The sequence below is a fragment of the Chlorocebus sabaeus genome, chromosome 17 (assembly GCF_047675955.1).
Source record: "Chlorocebus sabaeus isolate Y175 chromosome 17, mChlSab1.0.hap1, whole genome shotgun sequence".
Taxonomy (NCBI): Eukaryota; Metazoa; Chordata; class Mammalia; order Primates; family Cercopithecidae; genus Chlorocebus; species Chlorocebus sabaeus.
This window is the reverse complement of record NC_132920.1, coordinates 65,213,747-65,236,113: the sequence shown is the minus strand read 5'-3', so window position 1 is coordinate 65,236,113 and position 22,367 is coordinate 65,213,747. Positions and strand designations below refer to the sequence as shown.

Here is a 22,367-nt window from a genome sequence, read left to right as displayed (position 1 = left end):
GTCACTCACGCTGGGAGCTGGAGGCTGGAGCTGTTCCTATTCGGCCATCTTGGACACGCCACCTCATTTTTGTATTTCTAAATTATTTTACTATGCTATGTATAGAATATTTTCTAACTAATTTATTTGATGCATTATGTAATTTATATGTAATAATTATTTTGTATCTTTATGATTGAAATAGAAGGTCTTGACTTGGGCTGTGACATTAAATGACTAATTTATTTAATTTAAAGAATATTTATATATTTTTCAGAAACTTTCCTACTCTAAGTAAAACTCTTCTGCAACAATTAAAAAGACCAAAAAAATTTAAAGAGACAAGAAGCTATTTTCATAAGAAACTTACATTCTAGTAGGCAGATACTGCTTTAAATGATCACTCTGACTCAATTTTATTGAATAGAGTGTTGGTGTATGTTCTCAATGGAAAGGAGACCACTTAGAAAACTACTGTGACTATGTAGCCCAGAGTTGGTGGTGACTGACACTGCCATCAAGATGACTTGTGATTATGGTAATTAAGGATCAGATATGGAATATATTTCTAAGAATAATTCGATCTTTTGCTGAAAGATTAGATGTGAAGTAACATAAATAAGTCAAGGATAACTCTAAGGTTGTTTGCTCAATTGAAAGGTTGGGAAATAAACCTAAACAGTTTTCTAATACCATTTCCAAAATGGAAAAGTCTGTAGAAAAAAGGGCCTGGTTGTCAGAAGAGGAAAACAAGATGTCAGTTTTGAAAGTGTTAGACAAGACACCTATAAGAGCCAAGTAGAGATACTGAAGTAGATATCAAGTATGTTTCCATTTTAGAAAAATTATCAGGGCTAAATAAATAAATTTGGAAACCAATGCCAGAGACATGACATTTAAAACCAGGAAACTTGCTGTGCAGAAACCTTTATTTTAATTATATTCAATTTTGGTCAATTTTTGTTTTTGTTGCATTTCTTTTTGATAACTTAGTCATTAATTATTTGCCTAGGCCAGTGTCTGGAAGAATTTCTCCTGGTTTTGTTTTGTTTTGTTTTGTTTTGTTTTTTCCCCCTAGGATTTTTGTAATGACAGGTCTTATGTTTAAGTTTGTAATCTAACTTGAGTTAATTTTTGAATATGGTAAGAGATAGGGGTCTAGTTTTATTCTTCTGCCTGTAATTCTTTATTTTTCCCAGCACTATTTATTGAATAGGATGTTCTTTCCCCAGTGTATATTTTTGTTGACTTTGTCAAAGATCAATTTGTTGTAGGTATGTGGTTCTCTATTCTGTTTCATGATTTTATGTGTCTATTTTTTATATCAATACCATGCTGTTTTGGTTACTGTAACCTTGTAGTATAATTTTAAGCCAACAGAATAAACAGACAACCTATAGAATAGGAGAAACATTTTCAAGGAAACCATCCATTGAAAGGCTAATATCCAGAATCTACAAGAAACTCAAACTCCTCAGTAAGGAAAAAATCAAATAACCCCACTAAAAGTCAGCAAAAGGCATGAAGAAATATTTTTTTTTATTTGAAGAAGACATACAAGCAGCCAACAAATATATAAAAAAATGCTCAACATCTTTAATCATCAGATAAATACATTAAAACCACAGTGAGATGCCATTTTACACCAATCAGAATGGTTATTACTAAAAAGTCAAGAAACAACAGATGTTGACAAGGATACAGAGAGAAGGGTATGCTTACACACTGTTGATAGAAAAAGAAATTAGTACATCTCTATGGAAAACAGTATGAAGATTTCTCAAAGAGATAAAAATAGAACTACCGTTTGATCCAGCAATCCTACTACTGGATATCTACCCAAAAGAAAATAAATCATTATATCAAAATAACATCTGCACTCATATGTTTATCACAGTACCATCCACAATAGCAAAGTCATGGAATCAGTCTAAGTGTCCATCGATGGATGACTGGATTAAAAACGACACACACACACACACACACACACACACACACACACACACACACCATGAAATACAACTTAGGCATCCAAAATAATAAAATCATATATTTGTGTAGCATGGATGGAACTGGATACCATTATCATAAATGAAATGACTCAGAACCAGAAAGTAAAAATCCTAACTTTTCACTTAAAAGTGGGAACTAGACAGTGGGTACACATTGACATACAGGGTAGAATAATAGATATTGGAGATTCTAAAAGGTGGGATGGTAGAGGTGGAGAGGGTGTAAGAATGAAATATGTACTATTGGGTAAAATATTCACTATTTGGGTTATGGGTACACTAAAAGCCCAGACGTCACCACTATGTAATATATCCATGTTAAAATAACAAAAAACAAGCAAACAAACAAACAAACACTACACTTGTAGTCCCTAAATGTAAAATAAATAAATAGATGAAAGAAAGAAAGAAAGAAAGAAAGAAAGAAAGAAAGAAAGAAAGAAAGAAAGAAAGAAAGAAAGAAAGAAAGAAAGAAAGAAGTTAGCTTAGAAAAAATAGAAATCAAAACAGGTAACTCAATGAAATTACGTCACACTGAGCCCAGATAGGAACATGAGAAGGTTTTAGACTGAGACTTGGGACACTCATATTTGAGGGAGTTAATGGATTAGAATATGAGATTTAAAAGGACTCCATGAGTTAAGATGAGAAAAATACAGACAATTATTAGAGAAGCTAATAAACTGGCAACTAAGGAAGGTTCAAAATAGTTTATTTTTAGGTAGTGGTAGAAGTGGGTTGGGATATAGGGCACAAGCAGAGGAGTTAGCTTAGATAGGATGGCAGATGTTAAATGAATTGTAATGGAAGGAAAAATAGAATAGGTTGCTTTAAATGTGTGGTTGTTGAATCATTTGGAAAGTGTCTTCTGATGGACTCAGGTGAAGTAAGCAGCAATGTCTGATGAAATAGCAATCAAAGTGAGTATGAGGAAAATAGAGCATTATTGACATGCTACAGCATCTCCTTGAAGTAAGTGAACATGAATTTAAAGTAAGTTCAGTCTACAATCATGTGTGTCAATCTCAAACCCAGTGTAGTTTACTCGTATGCCCATCAGAAATAGTTAGGGTGTTGAATTAAAGTAGGGTTGAGTCTTGACCAGGGTATGACAATGGAGGGGAAAGAGAGTGATTTAAGGGTGTATGCAATAAGTGATTATAGAAGTAAAAGGTGTAATCTAATTCACACAAGGAGGCAGTAGAGAATATGTTGGGGATGATAGACACTGAAATGTTGGTAGGGTCAATGGATTGTGGGATGGAATAAGCGCTGGGGGAGAAAAGAACTACAAGGAGTAAATTAGAAAGAGAAATGAGGCTGTGCATAGAATATAAAATACTTAACATCAAGATTATGTAAGTTAACATTGTGAAGATAATATAGTTATATATTATGGTAGTATATAGCATACTAGAGTGGGAGTAGGTTGTAGAGTTAGAGGGAAAATTCAGATCTTTGAGTTGAGACAATATACTCCTCGGAGATGCTAATGTTGCAAATAAATAAACTTTGCAGATATTGAAACAATGAAGACACTTAGGTGTTCTCCATGCCTTGGCCATTGTGATAAAGAGAATGTGATGTGTTTGCATGTGTATGTATGTAATATTGCACAGCCACATAAAGAAGGAAATTCTGTCATCTGCGACAGCGTGGATGAATGTTGAGTGCATTATGCTAAGTGAAATAAATCAGACAGAGAAAGACAAACATTGTATCATCTAACTAATATGTAAAATTTTTTAAAGTCAAAGTCATAGAAACAGAATACTGGTTTTCAGGCAGTTGGGGCTGAGAGAAATAGGGAAGGGTGTTCCAAGGGTTATAATATTGTATATTTCAGTACAGTTAGAAGAAAGAACTTGAAATGTTTCCAAGACATAGAAATGGTAAATACCGGAAGTGATGGATGCCCTAAATCTGACTTGATCATCACATATTCTAAGCATGAAACGAAATATCACATGTATCTCATAAATATGTACAAACAGTATGTATCAAGTAAAAAAAAAAGACAAAAAAGATGAATAACCTCTGGGGAATTAATGTTCAAAGTAATGACTATAGCTAAAAATGTTGCATTGCATACTTGAAATTTGTTAAGAGAATAGATCTTACCTGCTATCCCCCCACACATACAAATGATAACTGTGCAAGGTGACAGATATGTTAACTAAGGGTAATCATTTCACAATATATAGTATACCAAATCATTATCACGTTTTACACTTTAAATTTATATAACTTTGTCAATTATGCTTCAATAAAGTTGGAAAAAATAACAAAGTAAGGTTGGGATTGCAGGGCATGGTGGCTCATGCCTGTAATCCCAGCACTTTGGGAGGCTGAGGCGGGAGGATCACCTGAGGTCAGGAGTTCAAGACCAGCTTGACCAACATGGAGAAACACTGTCTCTACTAAAAATACAAAATTAGCCAGGCATGGCGGCACATGCCTGTAATCTCAGCTACTCGGGAGGCTGAGGCAGGAGAATCCATAGATCCCAGGAGGTGGAGGTTGTGGTGAGCCTAGAGCACACCATTGCACTCCAGCCTGGGCAACAAGAGTGAAACTCTGTCTCAAAACAGACAAACAAACAAAGAAAGTAAGGTTGGGATTACATTAGAGAAAGATATAACAAGTCAGATGTTAAATGTTAAAGAATTCGAGGGGATGCTCAGGAAGGTTAGCTATGACTATGACAAGGAGAAGATATGGGTAGCATGGTTTGATGGCATCATCTTCAAATAAGTAAGGCTTTTAAGGAGGATAGGACATGAGGAAAAGATAAAGACAACTATACAACATGTAGACATTGAGCTGTGAGAGAAGAGGGAGAGAGAATAGCCACCACTTGAGAGTTTACAGTCAAAGGAAAGAGATTCCTAAGAAGAATATGAAAGAAGTGTACAGAGCTGCTTGGGGGAAAAGAATCACACATTGAGGGATGACTTGGAAACTGCTGACTTCCTGGGGTATCTGAGGTAATGGTAATCAGGGATTAATTTTAACGGCCTCAAAGGTAGATCAGAGTGGGTTGACTGTGAGTTTTGTTATGAAGTTAGTAGTGCTGGGTTTTGTTAGGAGCTCACAGAGCTCAATAGACATTTGGAAATTCCTCCAAAGGCAATGCTAAATCTACAGGACTCTGTACTCCACTTCACTTACACAGGTGGCATTGTCCACGACGCTGCAGGACACAGCTCCAGTGATGGTTCCTAGAGTCCTTGATCACCTCTTGGATGGAGGTTCAGAAGGGAAAGTCATTGTGACCTGATATGTAGGTTTCTGAATTCTCCACCATACTTCCCACTTGTGTAGAGTGGAAAGTGTTTATTCACCAAAATCACGTACTGGCTTTGAAGATTATCATGAACTACATTATTAATATTGCCATTTTACGCACACAAACATTCTCTCTCTCTCTCTCTCTCTCTCTCTCTCTCTCTCTCTCAATTTTTACTGAATGCAATGACTCCAATATTCTCAACATATCAGGAGGATCAAACTTTTACTGCTTAGAGTAAAATGAGGAAATGAACCAGGAAATGAAGTTTCATTAAGCCACCTGGTGTCTTTCTAATATAACAATTTTTCAAGTCTGAAAATCAACTATTTAACCAAATTAATTGGGAGAAAACTTTGTAAAATATGCCACTGAATAGATATTAGAAAAATATGAAAACTATGTTTTTAAAAATCAGAAATGTTGTGGTACTGAGAATTTTGCTTTCTAAGCCTTTTATTTTCTCCTCCCAGATTCTGAGATATTTCAAGGGGTAATGATGTTCTCTTTTATATTCTCAGCTTATTATATTTTTTTTCCTGCTTTCTACTCACTGAATTTAGATTATTATAACTTACACTACTGAAATTTCAATTTGATGTATTAACATACCTTCCCCCACCCCCACCCCCAAGTCAGTCTCAGCATTTATTTAATTTGGCTTGTGATAAATCTCACCATGTCAGTCATGGGTAAAGTTAAGGTTTTCAGTTTATGTCACAAATACAACTAATTAAGTATGTATGCACTGTGACTTTGAAATAGAACACTGAATTTGCAGACATGCATAGGTATACATATTTCAACATATAATAAAATCATATTTTCTTGTTAATTTTCAAAAATGATTTTTAAAACAGCAATCACATATTTGCATGAGGAATTTATTAATTAATGGAATGCTTCCACTTGGTCACTCAATAATATTCAACAGGAAAGCTTAATCTTTTGGAGTTAATTATCTCTAAAGCTGGGCTGCTACCTTTTTCTTTGCTTGAAATCAATAGTCACATTTATAAGGCTAACTTTTGAATCAATCATTCTGAAATTTAACATAGGAAAAAGTTTTTTAAAGTTTAAATATCGTTTTTAACTTCAGATTCTGGTCATAAACTATATAACTACTAAAAATATCTAGGACATTGTTGCCATTTTCTCATCAAGAGTAGCTTTTGATACTATTAATAAGACTTTACATTCTGGGGTACTGTTATAGGTGACAGGAGGTATCCTGTAATCTGGCCCCTTAAGCGCCTCATTTAAGAACATATGTTCTCATAAGTATAAACTTTTTTCCTTCCTTGGATGTATTAATTTCCATATAAAATATAATAAGTTAGTACGGACATATGCACATAAAATTTGAATTAACATTATGAAATCTTTAAGTCTTCCTGGCATACCTGATTAAAGGAACCTTAGCCCCATAATGCTCTGCACAACCTCCAATATTTCTTAATATCCAATATTCTTCCACTGTGCCTTCTGTATCTCATTTTGTCCACAGAATATTTTCCAAGTATCCACAATATATTTTCTTTTTCTTTCATTTTTTATGTTAATTTTTTAGTTTTTAGAGACGCGGTCTCACATTTTCACCCAGGCTGGCATGTAGTGTTGCGAACCAAGCTCATGTCAGTCCCCACCTCCTGGGCTCAAGCAATCTTCTCACCTCAGCCTCCCGAGTAATTGAGTAGCTGGGATTATCGAACCTTCAATCAGGTGCATGTCAAATAGTGAATGGATGTCTCATCAAAAAAGCTAATATTTTGGTGGAGATTTGAATGATGTGAGGGAATGTACAGCTGTCTAAGAAGTACCTATTGCAAAATCCTTAGCCTATTCAGCCTACCCATGCATGAGTCCAGACTAACTGCTCTGGAGAAAGCAAGGGAAGTAGCAGAAATGAAGATAGAAGAGAAATCAGAATCTGGGGCAATTTTAGATCATGAATGCCTTTTTAAAGTCTTTCATTTTCACTCTAAGTACAATGGCAAGTGTTGCAGTGTTGCTGGCAAATGAGTTATATTATTTGGCTTATATTTTTAAATTGTCGTGTGACTGTTGTTTTGAAAGGAAACTGTACAGACATGGGCAGATGCAAAGAGACCTGTTAGGAAGCTATTATAGTAATTGTAGTATAGTAATCTGGGTAGGACAGTGACTTAGATTAGAATTGGAGGGAGGGCATAGTAAGAAGGGGTTGGGTTGTGGATGTATATTTAAGATGGAGTCAATACAATGTTTCTTTAGAGTGGATTGAATGAGAAAGAAAAAGAACAAATATAATGGCTCTATAGTTTTTGACCTGAGCAACTAGAAAACAGATTGTCATTATTTTAGATGCTGAAAGTTACAGGTAAAGCAAGTGTAAAATAGTTTGCTTGTTTATCATTTTTTTATCCACAAAAAATCCACATAAAATATATGTTTAAAAATCATGTTATTCCTCTGCCGATGTGATTCAGGGGGTTCCCGTGCATTAATGAAACATAAAGTATTTAAAATGCTTACAAGGTGAGCCATATTTTCCTCCTGCCTATCTCTCTGCCACCATCTCCTACTAAGTCACCACTTTGATCTTTGAGATGTTTCCTGAATATCTCAAGGACCTCCTGCTTCAATCCTCAGTATTTGCCATTCCCTTTTCTGAAGTGCATGCTTCCCAGAAAGCATAGTAGCAATTTGTACACTCCTTCAGCTATTCACTCAACTATTATCTCCTCAAAGATGCCTTTCCTGTTGATCCTGACAAGGCCTTGAAATACCTCTTCTCAATTTCTCCCTCCACTTTTATCTGAATTAAATTAATTAATTATATAGTGCCTCTCCCTATCTGTCATTATACTCATGTATTTTTAATTTCCCCTCCCTTCCCCATAAACTAATGTGTAATAAGGCAGAGGAGTTGCTATTTTAATAGGTTTAATACTAGCTTTCTATATTCTAGGATAGAGGCATAGCATGTTAATTTTAATTATCAAATACATATGGTTTTGTCTAAGATTCTTATTTTCATCTTTAAATAACTTTTACATCTGAATTATTTGCTTCCTGAGATCCAGGAAGTGACCTTGTTGCTCAGTTTATGGTTAAAAGATAAATTCATCATATGAAGTAGTCCATAAGTCTAGACATTTGTCTGTGCTCATACAAGTCACAGTGTGTAAGCATGCAATAGTGTTGCAAAGATTCTATTATAAAAGTAAATCTTAATTTCCTTCAAAGGCTTTTTTGCCCAAGTAGTGGAATAGGTACATGACAGCATTGAAACTGATACAAGTAACTTTCAATCAGAATCTCCATGTATGCATGATGAAACCAGAGAGACAAATGTGAACTACAATGCTTTGAGGCAAAAATTACAACTTAAACATTATAAAAAATATAAATACAATTTTGTTCATGTCCTGGAAAAAAATGTATCAAAAATTGATTCCAAGCTTTCAAACAAGTGATGAGAGTATTTCAAGATAGCACAGGAAGAGAAAACTATTTGAAATTAGTTTATAGCTATCTCCTTTCCATTTACTAGACTAGTATAGAGTTTGAAAAAGCTGTTTTGGCCACTGGAAAACTTTAAGCAAAAGTATACTTCTAATTTGAAGTTAACGCTTTAAAAATTTTTTTTTCTAATTTTTTGTTTTATGAAATTACTTTATTATTTTAATACAGTAATAATTTTTACTAATTGTTAGTAAAATATTGAACATTTTATTTTTAATTTTATTAAATTTATGGGCTTTTCTTAATATTTAAAAAATACATTTTGAAACCTATTTAAGATGTAGTAAATATTGTTTCACTGATTTTTATTTTAATTTATAAATTATTCTAACTTTAAAACTAAATAGCAGTTATAAATACTAATAGTTCTGTATTACATAAAACATTTATCAAAATGCTGGTGATGGAATTTTGTTCTGACATTGCCGTCCCTACTCTATTAATGCTGCGTTCCCAACAGTGCCTGACACTTCTCATTAAAATCAGTAGTGTGCATTCCACAGGTCACTGGACAAAGTTTGGAATACTATGTCCAAAAAATAGAGTAAAGCTAATTAACTAATGAATATTGGCTTTATTGGGAAAAGGAAACCTAATAATAGAAAGATATTGAAGTCGGTGGTTAAGAAATCATTTTAGGAAGAAAACAAGTAAAAGAAGATTAGAGTATGCTTTTCTTTTTTTTTTTTTTTTTTTTTTTTTTTTTTTGTCTCCTCTTTTCCACTATTGTATTTTATTTTCATTGTGTTTTTTTTTTCCTTCCCTTTCATGTATCTTCACAGATCCTCGCTGCTTTCCTATCTATCATCTCCCATTTTACCACTAAAATGACACCTTAAATATTTCCATCACAATCATGAGGTTACCCTTACCCTAAAGTCTCAAAATAGTTTTATATAAAACACAACTATAAATTGGATGTTTTAGAAACATGGTGATCTGAAAAGTCTTTCTTTTCTCTCCCCCCATATTTACCACAATTGGCCTCTGACGAAAATGGCTGCTGGACACCTAGCGTAGCTCAAATTAGTTAGCTGTAAGTCTCTCTGACCATTTCAACAGGATTTAATGCACTTTTGTAAACACATTTCTTAAAAAGGTCTATGTTGTTCCAGAGTTTGCTTTTGTTTTCTTTGCTTTTGTTTTGTCTGTTTTGCATTCTTCAATGTCAAGGCTACTATTGAAACTGTCTGTTTCCTTGAGAGCAGGCTGAGTTGATAGGATGTAATTTTTCTTACGAGTAAGACTTGGAAGCTCCTTTTAGATTTCAAGCCATCACTGCGAGTTGCGGATTGGAGTTGATTGCCTGAAACTCAGTAGGAAAATTTTCCGAAGGAAGGGGAGGGGAGGGGACGGGAAGGGAGGAGAGGGGAGGGCTTCTAAGTTTAGGATACAAGTGCAGGTTTCTTACACAGGTAAACTTGGGTCATGGGGATTTGTTGTACAGATTATTGTATCATCCAGGTATTAAGCCTAGTACACATTAGTCCTCCACCTTTGGATTAAACCTCTCTGGGCCACACATTGCAGATAGTATTTGGGGGCCTCTTACCTCGTATATATGAGAGTAGAAAATCTTTGGCCCTTTTTTTTTTTTTTTTTTTTTAATTGGATCAATAAAACCTGCTGTGTTTAGAAACACTTTCTCAGAGTTGCTGCTGCCCAGTGCTCGTCCAACACCCTTTGGATCTGATTCTTCTTAATGGCTGAATATTCATTCTTCAAGTCATAGACCTGATCCTGTTCTTTGGAAACTGCAACACAAAATAAGTCCAAATATCGCATGCATCTTTAACTGCTGTTGGCCAATTCAGTCCATTCTAACTCAAAAGGAAGATTGAAACTCATCAACTTTTAGGATATGCTAAAGCTCTTCTCTTCTTCTCTATGCTACTCCATGCTCATCCTCAATAGGAAGGGATGCTACCTTTCATTAAGTTGGTATTTGGAGTGATTTCTGTATATCTAGCTAGGCCCTCCGAATGAGAGATGTAAAGTAAATATATCTTACTGTCTGTGGAGTAGTAGAGTAAAATCCATAAAGATTTTCATCTATGAAATAGCAGAGTATAATACACTTAAAGTTAGGACAAATTTAATTTTATTAACCACTTTAAAATTTGTAAGTAAAATGGCCAAAGCAACTAATGTAATTTCTATGAGTGTGTTTCCTCATTTGTAAAAGTGATAAATAATAATCATATATTTCACAACTTACAAGAATTGAATGAGAACATAAGAAAATTATGTAAAAGTAATTAGCCTAGTGGCTGGCATGTGGTGGGTGCTGAAAAAAAAAAGAACTGGATGATTATTTCTGATATAAATGGAGAAATAATTTAATTCTGCAAGATGAAAATGCAAAGCTGTGTGCCTCAAACTGCAGGAAAGATAAATTACTAAGGCATTTTACTGATGCTATTTCAGTGAAATTGTGCCAACAAGGCCTTTGATCCCTTTTATGAAATTATTTTTTGTTGTTATAACAGATTTAAAACAATAAATACATAGTTAAATTCCATTCATTAATAAATAGCTTCTACCAACTTAAAGTCATGAGAAGTGATATTTTTGGTCTTAAAATATTTGGTTTTTCTATTAGAAAAAATAGTATTTCATTTGGGGCTCCATTTATTTTATAATGGAAAGTTTACTAAATATGATTAAAGGCACAGTACTATTTCCTGCAAATTAATGAGAAGTGAGGGCAGTGGAAGCCAGAACACCAGTGTGTGTTCTTTAGCAACTTGTAGATTTCAGTTAATGAAGTACATTAGACTGGAATATAGATTGTTTGAAAAACAATTGTAAAAATGACAACTAACAAACAGAAGTCCTCTGAGTAGCCCATCTATAACTAGACCATTATCATCCACCGGCACTCTATCCTGTCTCAAATTCATGTAGTCATGATTAAATCCTGTTAGCACATCATCGCTATATAATGGCTCTACTAAACATTAAAAAATCACATTTGTCATCTCTTTCTTCACATTTCAGTACTTTTCCAAAACATATATTGTATTGTTAATTATCAGTTTAGGCCAAAGTTGATTTTATTCTTGAATTCCCAAAAGAGATTATTAAGAGCATACATTGAAAATGTAGTTTCCTGTAATTCTTTCCAAATACAAAAATATGAAGTTTTTGGCTAAGATCACAGGTATGTAGGAAAAAAATGATTAATAATACCATATAATTTAAACAAAGCCTTGTTCCTTTGGAATAATGTTAATAGGCTTTTCTGAAAATATTTAAATTATATTTTTTTCTAATTTATGCTGATGTATTTACAGCTGTATGTCAGGATTTACTGGAAAAAACTGTGAGAAAGTAATTGACCACTGTAAACTGCTCAGCATCAACTGTCTGAATGAAGAATGGTGTTTCAATATAATTGGAAGATTCAAAGTAAGTAATTTAATACATGGCAACATAATTTAGCACTTCAAAATACAATAGATTCAGTCAGTCTATATTTCCAATATTCCTATTAATCGCAGCCAGAGAAATATATCCTTATATGTATATTTAAGTATGACTTCTGTAAAGCTTAGCAATAGGGTTTTAATTTATAAGAATTATGTTGGGAGGGAATTAATAAATGTTGTGGGAGGTGTTTTTATGATAAAGTAAGTGTAAAGCTAATTGAGTCCTGGTGATACAACTCTTAGTATGTAAAACCCAGTTACTAATACTTTAAGCTCTTTAACTAGATGAGAAATAAAATCAGTCTAGTGGTTGTTAGGGTCCACAAAATAGGCTTTTTTTAGTGAATAGTTTTTGAAATTAATTTACAAATATAAAATATCTGTGCTACACACGGTAAGGGATATTTTACAACCTAGCAATGTTATTTATAGGTGTGTCTATTGGAGAAATTATCAGGTATTTACTGAGAGAGACATACACCGGAATTTTCACTTCAAATCTGAAACAAAACTTTGTACATAAGAGAATGGACAAATTCATTATGGTGTAGTCTTACAATGGGATTTTAAAAACTAGTTAAAGTGAATAGACAATAGCTATATGTATTAATTCTTACAAATATAAAAATATTGAATTTGAAAATGTTATTAATGTACAGTGTGACAATATTACTCAAAGTTGTAAAACAAATGTATACATGCTTCTGTAATTACATAAATATATATCAAAAGTATAAACACAAACTTGAGGATTACACACACCAGCTTTATTTGAAAGGCAACCTATAGGGAGGTAGATGGGAGAATGAAATCAGGGAGAGTACAAAGGGGACTTCCAATGTTTCTGCAAAGCTTTGTTTTTCAAAAAATACATTTTTTGAGAAATAAGGTAAGAAAAATAACTACAACATGAAGATAGAATAAATAAAAGTAGTATGGTTGTGATAAGCATACCTCATTACTATTCATTAGAAAGCTATAAAAATTAAAAAGTAGAACTAACAAGTTAAATATGGCAAAATTCCAGGATTCAATATATAATTTTTTAGAAACCAATAGTGCTTCTGTAATATAACAACAATGAATTAAGACATGAAACTAAAAATTAATACTATAAAAGTGAAAAAAAGTATGATTATAAGTGTATCAAAACACTTCAGAAAACGTTTAACAAAATGTGGCCAAGACCTCTATGCTAAAAACTAAAAAAAAAAGATTACAGAGGGAAATTAAATATGCCCTATAAATAAAGTTATATTTATGAATTAGAAAAATTAATATTTTATGATGTCCTCTCTTCTTACTGATATTAGCAAGTGTTTTATAGAAATGGGCAAGCTGATTATAAAACTGATATGAAACATCAAAGGACCTCAAATAGCTAAGTAATCAAAAATAACAGCAAATTTGAAGGATTTTACAAACCTGATTTCAAGAGTTGTTTTCAAGCTAGAGTATCAAGGCAGTGTGGTACTGGCATGTGATGCTTAATACTGAGTGTCAACTTGATTGGATTCAAGGATGCTAAGTATTGACCCTGGGTGTGTCTGTGAGGATGTCGGCAAAGGAGATTGACATTTGAGTCCGTGGGCTGGGGAAGGCAGACCCACCCTTAATCTCGGTGGGCACCATCTAATTATCTGCCAGCATGGCCCAAATATAAAGCAGGCAGAAAAACATAAATAGGTTAGACTGGCTTAGCCTCCCAGCCTACATCTTTTTTCTCTGCTGGATGCTTCCTGCTGTCGAATATTGGATTCCAAGTTCTTCAGCTTTGGGACTCAGACTGGCTTACTTGCTCCTTAGCTTGCTGACAACCTATTGTGGACCCTGTGATCATGTGAGTTAATACTCCTTAATAAACTTCCCTTTTATATAAATCTGTCTTCCTAGTTCTGTCCCTCTAGAGAACCCTGAATAATACATAGCATAAGGATGAACTAGAAGATGTCACACACATACCCACACACACATGCACAGGAAAGGAGAGTTCAAAGATAGATCCACAGGAAAATTTCTTTTTATCTCAAAAGCACCAAGATAATTTAATGAACAAAGGAACATATTCTTATCAAAACACACATGGAAAAAAAGTGACTCCATACCCCCTACCTGAAACCACACAATAATTAATTTTACATGAAGCATAAATCTGAGAGTAAAAGAGAAATTTATAAAACTTCTAGAGAATAAAATGAAGCAAAAACAAACAAAAACAACAACAACAAAAAAAGAAAACAAAAGATGATGTTCTTTATGACTATGCATTAGACTAAACTTTGTTAGATAGGGCACAAAATTAAATGGTTTATTGAATTTAATTAAGTTTAGAAACTTCTGTGCATCAAAATAATTTTTTTTTTTTTTTTTTTTTTTTTTTTTTTTTTTTTTTTTTTTTTGAGACGGAGTCTTGCTCTGTCACCCAGGCTGGAGTGCGGTGGCCGGATCTCAGCTCACTGCAAGCTCCGCCTCCCGGGTTCACGCCATTCTCCTGCCTCAGCCTCCCGATTAGCTGGGACCACACAGGCGCCCGCCACCTCGCCCGGTGAGTTTTTTGTATTTTTAGTAGAGACGGGGTTTCACCGTGTTAGCCAGGATGGTCTCGATCTCCTGACCTAGTGATCCACTCGTCTCGGCCTCCCAAAGTGCTAGGATTACAGGCTTGAGCCACCGCGCCCGGCCCAAAATAATTTTTAAAAAGACAATAACCAGGGATTACCCATCTAAATTTACATTGGAAGTAAACTTAATCATAATAGAGGTATGTACTGTTCACATGAGATAATATGAAATAAAATGTCTTTATTGAAACAAAATGATGTCTTTATTGAAACAAAATGATGGAAAAAGTTGAGAGAAGTACTAATCAAAAACTGGTTGATGCCTACCTTACTTTTATGTAACATAGACTTTAAAACTTAAAAATCAGAAATCGTAAAATTCTGATTTTTAAAATTCTTAAAATTAAGAAATTAATAAATCCTCTTTCATGGTGGGGTGTATTTCTTTCTTCATGCAAAACTATATCTGAGTTATATTGTCAATTTTTAAAGGGAAAGAAATAAAATTAGAAAATATATATTGTATAGACAATCTTTAGATGTCGATGAAAATAAAAGGTAAATACACACTTTAAGTGTTCAAACTATCTCAAGTTTTTAAATTTTATTTTATTTTACTTTAAGTTCTGGGATACATGTGCTGAATGTAAAAGTTTGTTACATAGGTATACATGTACTATGGTGGTTTGTCGCACCTATCAACTCCTCATCTAGGTTTTAAGCCCCGCATGCATTAGGTATTTGTCCTAATACACTCCCTCCCCTTCCCACCACCCCACTTGACATGCCTCAGTGTGTGATGTTTCCCTCCCTGTCTCCATTTGTTCCCATTGTTCAACTCCCACTTATGAGTGAGAACATGCCATGTTTGCTTTTCTGTTTCTATGTTGCTTTGCTGAGGATGATGGTTTCCAGCTTCATCCATGTCTCTGCAAAATACATGAACTCATTATTTTGTTATGACTGCATAGTATTCCATGGTGTATATGTGCCACATTTTCTTTATCCAGTCTATCATTGATGGGCATTTGGGTTGGTTCCAAGTCTTTGCTATTGTAAATAGTGCTGCAGTAAACATACGTAGGCATGTGTCTTTATAGTAGAATGATTTATAATCATTTGGGTATATACTCAGTAATAGGATTGCTGGGTCAAATGTTATTTCTAGCTCTAGATCCTTGAAGAATCACCACACTGTCTTCCACAATGGTTGAACTAATTTACACTCCCATCAGCAGTATAAAAGCATTCCTGTTTCTCCATATCATCGCCAGCATCTATTATTTCCACATTTTAATGATCATCATTCTAATTAGTGTGAGATAGTATCTCATTGTGGTTTTGATTTGCATTTCTCTAATGACCAGTGATGACGAGCTTTTTTTCATATGTTTGTTTGCTGCATAAATGACTTCTTTTGACGGGTGTCTGTTGATAAACTTTGCCCATTTTTTTATGAGTTTTTTTTCTTGTAAATTTGTTTAACTTCCTTGTAGATTCTGGATATTAGCCTTTTGTCAGATGGCTAGATTTCTCACTTTTTTCCTTATTTAGTCTGGCTAGTGGTCTGTTTATTTTGTTAATCTTTTCAAAAGAACAGTTCTTTGATTCAAAGATTTTTTGAAGGGTTTTTCGTGTCTCTGTCTCCTTAAATTCTGCTCTGATCTTACTTATTTTCTCCCCTTCCTTGTGGCATCAATCAGCATTCTGTGTCTAACTAATCAAGTGGGGACTTGGAGAACTTTTCTGTCTGGCACTCTGTGTCTAGCTAAAGGACTGTAAATGCATCAATGAGCACCCTGTCAAAACGGACCAAGCAGCTCTCTGTAAAATGGACCAATCAGCAGGATGAGGATGGGGTCAGATAAGGGAATAAAAGCAGGCTGCCCAAGCCAGCAGTTGCAACCCACTCCAGGTTCCCTTCCACACTGTGAAATCTTTATTCTGTCGCTGTTTCCAATAAATCTTGCTGCTGCTCACTGTTTGGGTCCCCACCACCTTTATGAGCTGTAACACTCACCACAAAGGTCTGCAGCTTTCCTCCTGAATCCAGCAAGACCACTAACCCGCCGGAAGGAAGAAACTCCAGACACATCTGAACATCAGAAGGAACAAACTCCCGACACACCATCGTTAAGAGCTGTAACACTCACCGCGAGGGTCCGCAGCTTCGTTCTTGAAGTCAGTGAGACCAAGAACCCACCAATTCCAGACACAATGGCACAGTCCGTCATGGCTTCCCTTGGCTAGCGTAGGGATGTCCCTGACCCCTTGCACTTCTCATGCAAGGAATGCCCCACTCTGCTTCTGCTCGCCTTCCATGGGCTGCACCCACTGCCTAACCAGTCCCACTGAGATGAACAGGGTACCTCAGTTGGAAATGCAGAAATCAGAAATCACTCGCCTTCTGCTTTAGTCTTGCTGGGAGCTGCAGACCGGAGCTTTTCCTATTCAGCCATCTTACCACATCTGGTAATCCAAACTGTCAAAAAGTTAATGAAATATTGTTTAAGGCAATATGAAGCTATCATTTTATATATTCATAACACAGAACATTAAAGTATACACAGTTTATATTTCTGTATCACAAAGGAAAATTGAGACAGCATGTTGACACGTATCCAGGAAAAATATGACTTGTAATAAGCTCACTGAATGGCGGTATAGCAGTATGTGCCTGAAATTTTTCAACCTGCAATAATTCAGAAATATCCAAAGTAAATTTAAAAGATTATATAAAACATGCATACAAAATACTCATTATAATATTTATTGTAAAGGAAAATCAAATTACACAACAAAAATAGTAAAAATTATAGTGTATCCATATAATAGAAGATGAATCCGTTTGGCCTTGTTTTTCAAGCTTGTTAATCACATTGAAAATGCTCAAGTTAAAATATTTTGTGAAAAGCTGTTGTATCATTCTATTATTTTGTTTTAGATATTTGTATGTATTTATCTGCTTGTAAAAAAAATAATTTTTATGTATTTTCTGAGGTGCTGAAAAGGGTAGAAGTCATTCCAGGACTGCTCCCTCAGAAATTGATTTTACCTTCTAGAGTGGTACAGACACTAGAAAATATATATCAGGAGTGGGGGCTTTCCCAAGTAGCAGAAAGCATAAGGGAGGGGAGCCATTTAGATGGCAGAGGGTGATGTGGGATTTGATGTCATCCATCCCCATTCTCGTTTAGCATTTAACATGAAAATTTCTTAGCATATTTGATTTGGTTTGATGGAAACATTAAAATATCCAAAGCCTGTGACCTGCCTGCCCCAGGGACAAATTGAAACAGACAGGGACACCGAAGCAAGGATCCAAAGAGAAACATGGAGGAAAATGGATTTGGAATTCACAGAGGGTTCCGTTAGTATGAGGATTTAACATAAGACGAAGTTTAATCAGAGTTTTGATGGCCAGTGGGGCCAGGATGAAATTTGTATTTATTCGATGTGTATTAAATAAGCTAGAAGAAAATAAACCAACAAATTTGACGGTGGTTTACTCTGGTTAATGGGATTAGACTAAAATTAAAATGAGAACAAAAATATACTTCTTTTTTAGTATGCATTTAATGAAAGTTATATGAAGAATAAAGCATTCCTCATAGTAACATTAAGATTAGGAAATTGATATTAATAAAATAGCCTGGAAAATATGAGGAGAGGAAAAAACCCTGTAGGTCAGAACCTTATTAATTCTAAGCCATGCTCTTCATTATGAGTTAAATTTCTCTATTTTCGATTCATTTCCTTTATAATTGAAGTGGCATAAGGATGGCAAACTTTCTCATTGAAACTGTCATGAGGAATATCTAATTAAGAACATTCACAATGTCAATTGCATTCTCAATATTAATAATATAAATGGCCTCAGTGATAAAACAATTGTTGCTTTACAATTGAGAGTGTTAGGTTTCTAATCACCATCACATAAGTATGAACTATTGAACAGATTAAGAGCTCGTGGAAGAAAAAGAAAACAAAAAACTGTAGTTATTTTCATGTTTATATAAACAAATGATATCCAGTACATTTTAAAATGTTTGATATTATGTGCATTGTAATTGTAAAATACAGGTACTATGCAATTAAATATTATTTATTATGCCTTACAGCAATGATTCAGGCATTCTTTTCCTTATAGTTTCAGTAATTTACTGACACATTTATTTTCATTTTGATGGATAATACATATAGTTAGAAATGCAATTTCTGGTTTGTGTCTATTCAAATGTTGTATAGCTTCCTAATGTTATGACTTTAAATTATTGATTGTTTTTTGTTATACCATCAAAGAAAATAGCACTGGAGCTTTATACAAAGCTCTTTTGGTTCTCTTCTTTTGCAATTGGCTCAGGAGTGCATATATAAGGATTCAGTTTATGTTTTATCTTGTTTTCTTAAATCTCTTATAAGGCTTCATTAGAGAACTGACAAAAAACATGAAATTTAAAACTAATCTACTTTAACTTCACCATCTGCTTTATTTCTGTGTTCTATTTCTATCCACCAGTTAAATCTTTTTTCTTTTTTTTTTTTTTTTTTTAACAATTATCTTCAACAAGAGTGACTTATGTAAACTCACGCTGAAAGAAGTAAAGCTCGAATTAGAATTCCATATGAGTACAATTTGCATTTGGGTAGGATTAAAAGTTTTAAATTTCAGTTGCAACAATTGAAAAATCTAAAGAAAATCTCTCTCTCTCTCTCTCTCTCTCTCTCTCTCTCTCATTATATCTGTCCCTCTCTCCTTGCCTCCCTTCCCCCATTACACACACACACACACACACAGAGGGAGAGAAAGAGAGAGAGAGAGAGAGAGAGGAATTTGAAGGCTCACATAATTAAACTTTGCAGAGAGGAAACCAGGTAAGCTTTTAACCAGAGGCTCAATATTATCATACTTCTCCTTGTTTGCTCTACAATAACAACGATATCATCCTGGAAGTTCCCATAAGAACTCAGACATATTCCTGCTTGAGGCCTTTGTTGTAAGCATTTATACCCAAATTTTCACCCACATTTATTATTCATCTGTTTCTTCATTCTGCATAGGTATTTTCTCAAATGTTACATTCTCAGTTTGTCCTTCTGTAGAAACCCAATCTAAAATGTTAAATACAGTCCTCCCTAGGTATCCGTGGAGTGTTGATACTAGGGACCCCCACCTACTTGGAAACTTCATGGATGCTCCAGTCTCTTATATAAAAGGATACAGTGTTTGCATATAACCTGTCTACATCCTCCCATATTCTTTACATTATCTATAGATTACTTGTAATACCTAACACAAAGTAAATGCTATGTTGTTATACTCTATTTTTAAAGGAATAATGACAGGAAAAAGGAGTCTATATGTGTTTCATACAGAGGCCACCCTCAATTATCTTAAAAAATATTTTCAGCCACAGTTGGTTGAATCCATGGATGCAGAACTCATGGAGAAGGAGGGCCAACCACACTCCCATACTCTCATCCAGCCGATAGGCGCCATCTCCTCTTTCTTTGTTTTTTTTTTTTTTTTTTTTTTTTTTTTCTTAACAACTAATTGCCATCTGGCTTCCAGGTTTACAACATAGTTCTTCATACATTCTTTTTATTGACTAGATTAGGCTGAAATGTAATCTCTACGAAGAAAGATATATTTGTTTCTTTGTATGATACTAACTGTCTTCCAGGGAAGGAAGAAATATTTCCCTAAAGGCAAATAATGCCAAATGTAGTTGGTGGAACCCTGTTTGTAGGGACTCCCTTATAGGAAATGCACAGACTACATAAACTGACCAGGAGAACTCTTTCTTAGTAAGGAGATAGTCAGAGCTAATTTGACCAAGACTGGAAAGCCAGATTCCATTTTATAGCAATACATAGAATATGGGAAAAGATGCATGTATTGAAAGGTGTGAACAATTAAGTGATGCATAAAAAATTGCATTATGGTTTTATGTAAAAAATATATATGTATAAAAGTCAATCAAAGAAAGAAGCATTACAGCCAGGCCTGTAATCCAAACTACCAAGGAGGCTGAGATGGAAGGATGGCTTGAGGTCAGGAGTTCGAGACCAGCCTGGAATAGATAGTGAGCTGCAATTTCTATTTTTTTTTTTTTTTTTTTTTTTTCAATCTGTGTGGTCTGGTGGCACATATCCATAGTCCCAGCTACTTGGGAAGCTGGAGTGTGATAATCACTTTGAGCCCAGGAGTTAAGGCTGCAGTGAGCTATGGTTGTGCCACTACACTTCATCCTGGGGTAACAGAGTGAGATCCTGTCTCAAAAAAAAAAAAAAAAAGAAAGAAAGGAAAACAAGGAAAAGAGAAACAGAGGGAGAAAGAAAGAAAGAAAGAAAGAAAGAAAGAAAGAAAGAAAGAAAGAAAGAAAGAAAGAAAGAAAGAAAGAAAGAAACAGAGAGAGAAAGGAAGGAAAGAGGAAGGAAGGAAGGAAGGAAGGAAGGAAGGAAGGAAGGAAGGAAGGAAGGAAGGAAGGAAGGAAGGAAGGAAGGAAGGAAGGGAGGGAGGGAGGGAGGGAGGAAGAAGGGAGGGAGGGAGGAAAGGAAGGAAGGAAAAGAAAGAAGAAGCATTGGGTAAGCTAAGTATGTTATGACACTCGAAATATTAGTATACAAAGGTACACAAAATTGCAAAATCTGAAATTCATGCTATGCTGATCTACTAAAGCCTGAATTAAACAGAAATACTGAGACCATCACCTCACCAATTACATTTTAATCTGCCAAAGATAGCTTCTGATTATACCCCAAACCAAATAAACACACTAATATATTCATTCTTTATCAGTCTTCAGAGACAGTTTATTCAGGCTTAGGGACTGGGTTGTCAGTGCCGTAATATGTGCCGAGAGTCACAGACATCTTTGAAAAGAAATAGAGTCAAAAACAGGAAGATCCCTGGAGGAATCAAGTGTGATTTTTGCCCTCTGGGTAATATGTGGCAATGTCTAGAGACATTTTTGGTTGTCACAAGTAGAGATCAGGGCTGTCACTAGCGTTTGGCTATAGAGGCCAAGTTTGCTGCTAAGGATCCTACAATGCACAGGAGAGCTTCTTACAGTAAAGCAATATTGAATCCAAAATGCCAGTATTGTTGTGGTTGAAAAATTCTTCCTTAGAGGAAGTTTAGGTTGTAGAAGCTGGAAAATAGTAAGACAAAAGGAAAGATCAAAGGCATAAACTTTATGAAAGTTAGGGAACCTAGACTTACAGAAGAAAAACTTCTGTTTCAGACTAGCAGACCATAATAACATGAGATGGATTCCAGATTAGGAAATCTTTTTCTGGTTCATGTGGGCATTGCGTCTGAGATTTAGGTGCACATATTTGGTTAAGACAAATTGTTTTCTTGTTATTTTTCTTGCTTTGTTGGAACAGACTGAGCACTTTTGGTTCAGAATGGTATATATATAAATTGTTCGGTCACAAACTTTCTTTTCAGTTCTTCCCTCTAAAATGCTAACTTACATTAAATTTGCTTGATTTTTTTCCTCTATGTATATTATTAGACATGTAGGTGAAAAGTTTGAAGGAGTTTTGTTAAGTAGAATGAACTTATGTGATAATAACAGAG

At 34.6% G+C, this 22,367-nt stretch overlaps 1 protein-coding gene across 1 annotated transcript in view; it reads left to right on the top strand.

Moving 5' to 3' along the window:
• The window catches only part of LOC119620186 (protein eyes shut homolog), a 359,552-nt gene that overhangs the window by 281,230 nt on the left and 55,955 nt on the right, over positions 1-22,367 (top strand). The window contains exon 8 of the mRNA XM_073006120.1: positions 12,084-12,198. Coding sequence (XP_072862221.1) covers positions 12,084-12,198 — 115 coding nt within the window. The remainder of the gene's footprint in view (positions 1-12,083; positions 12,199-22,367) is intronic.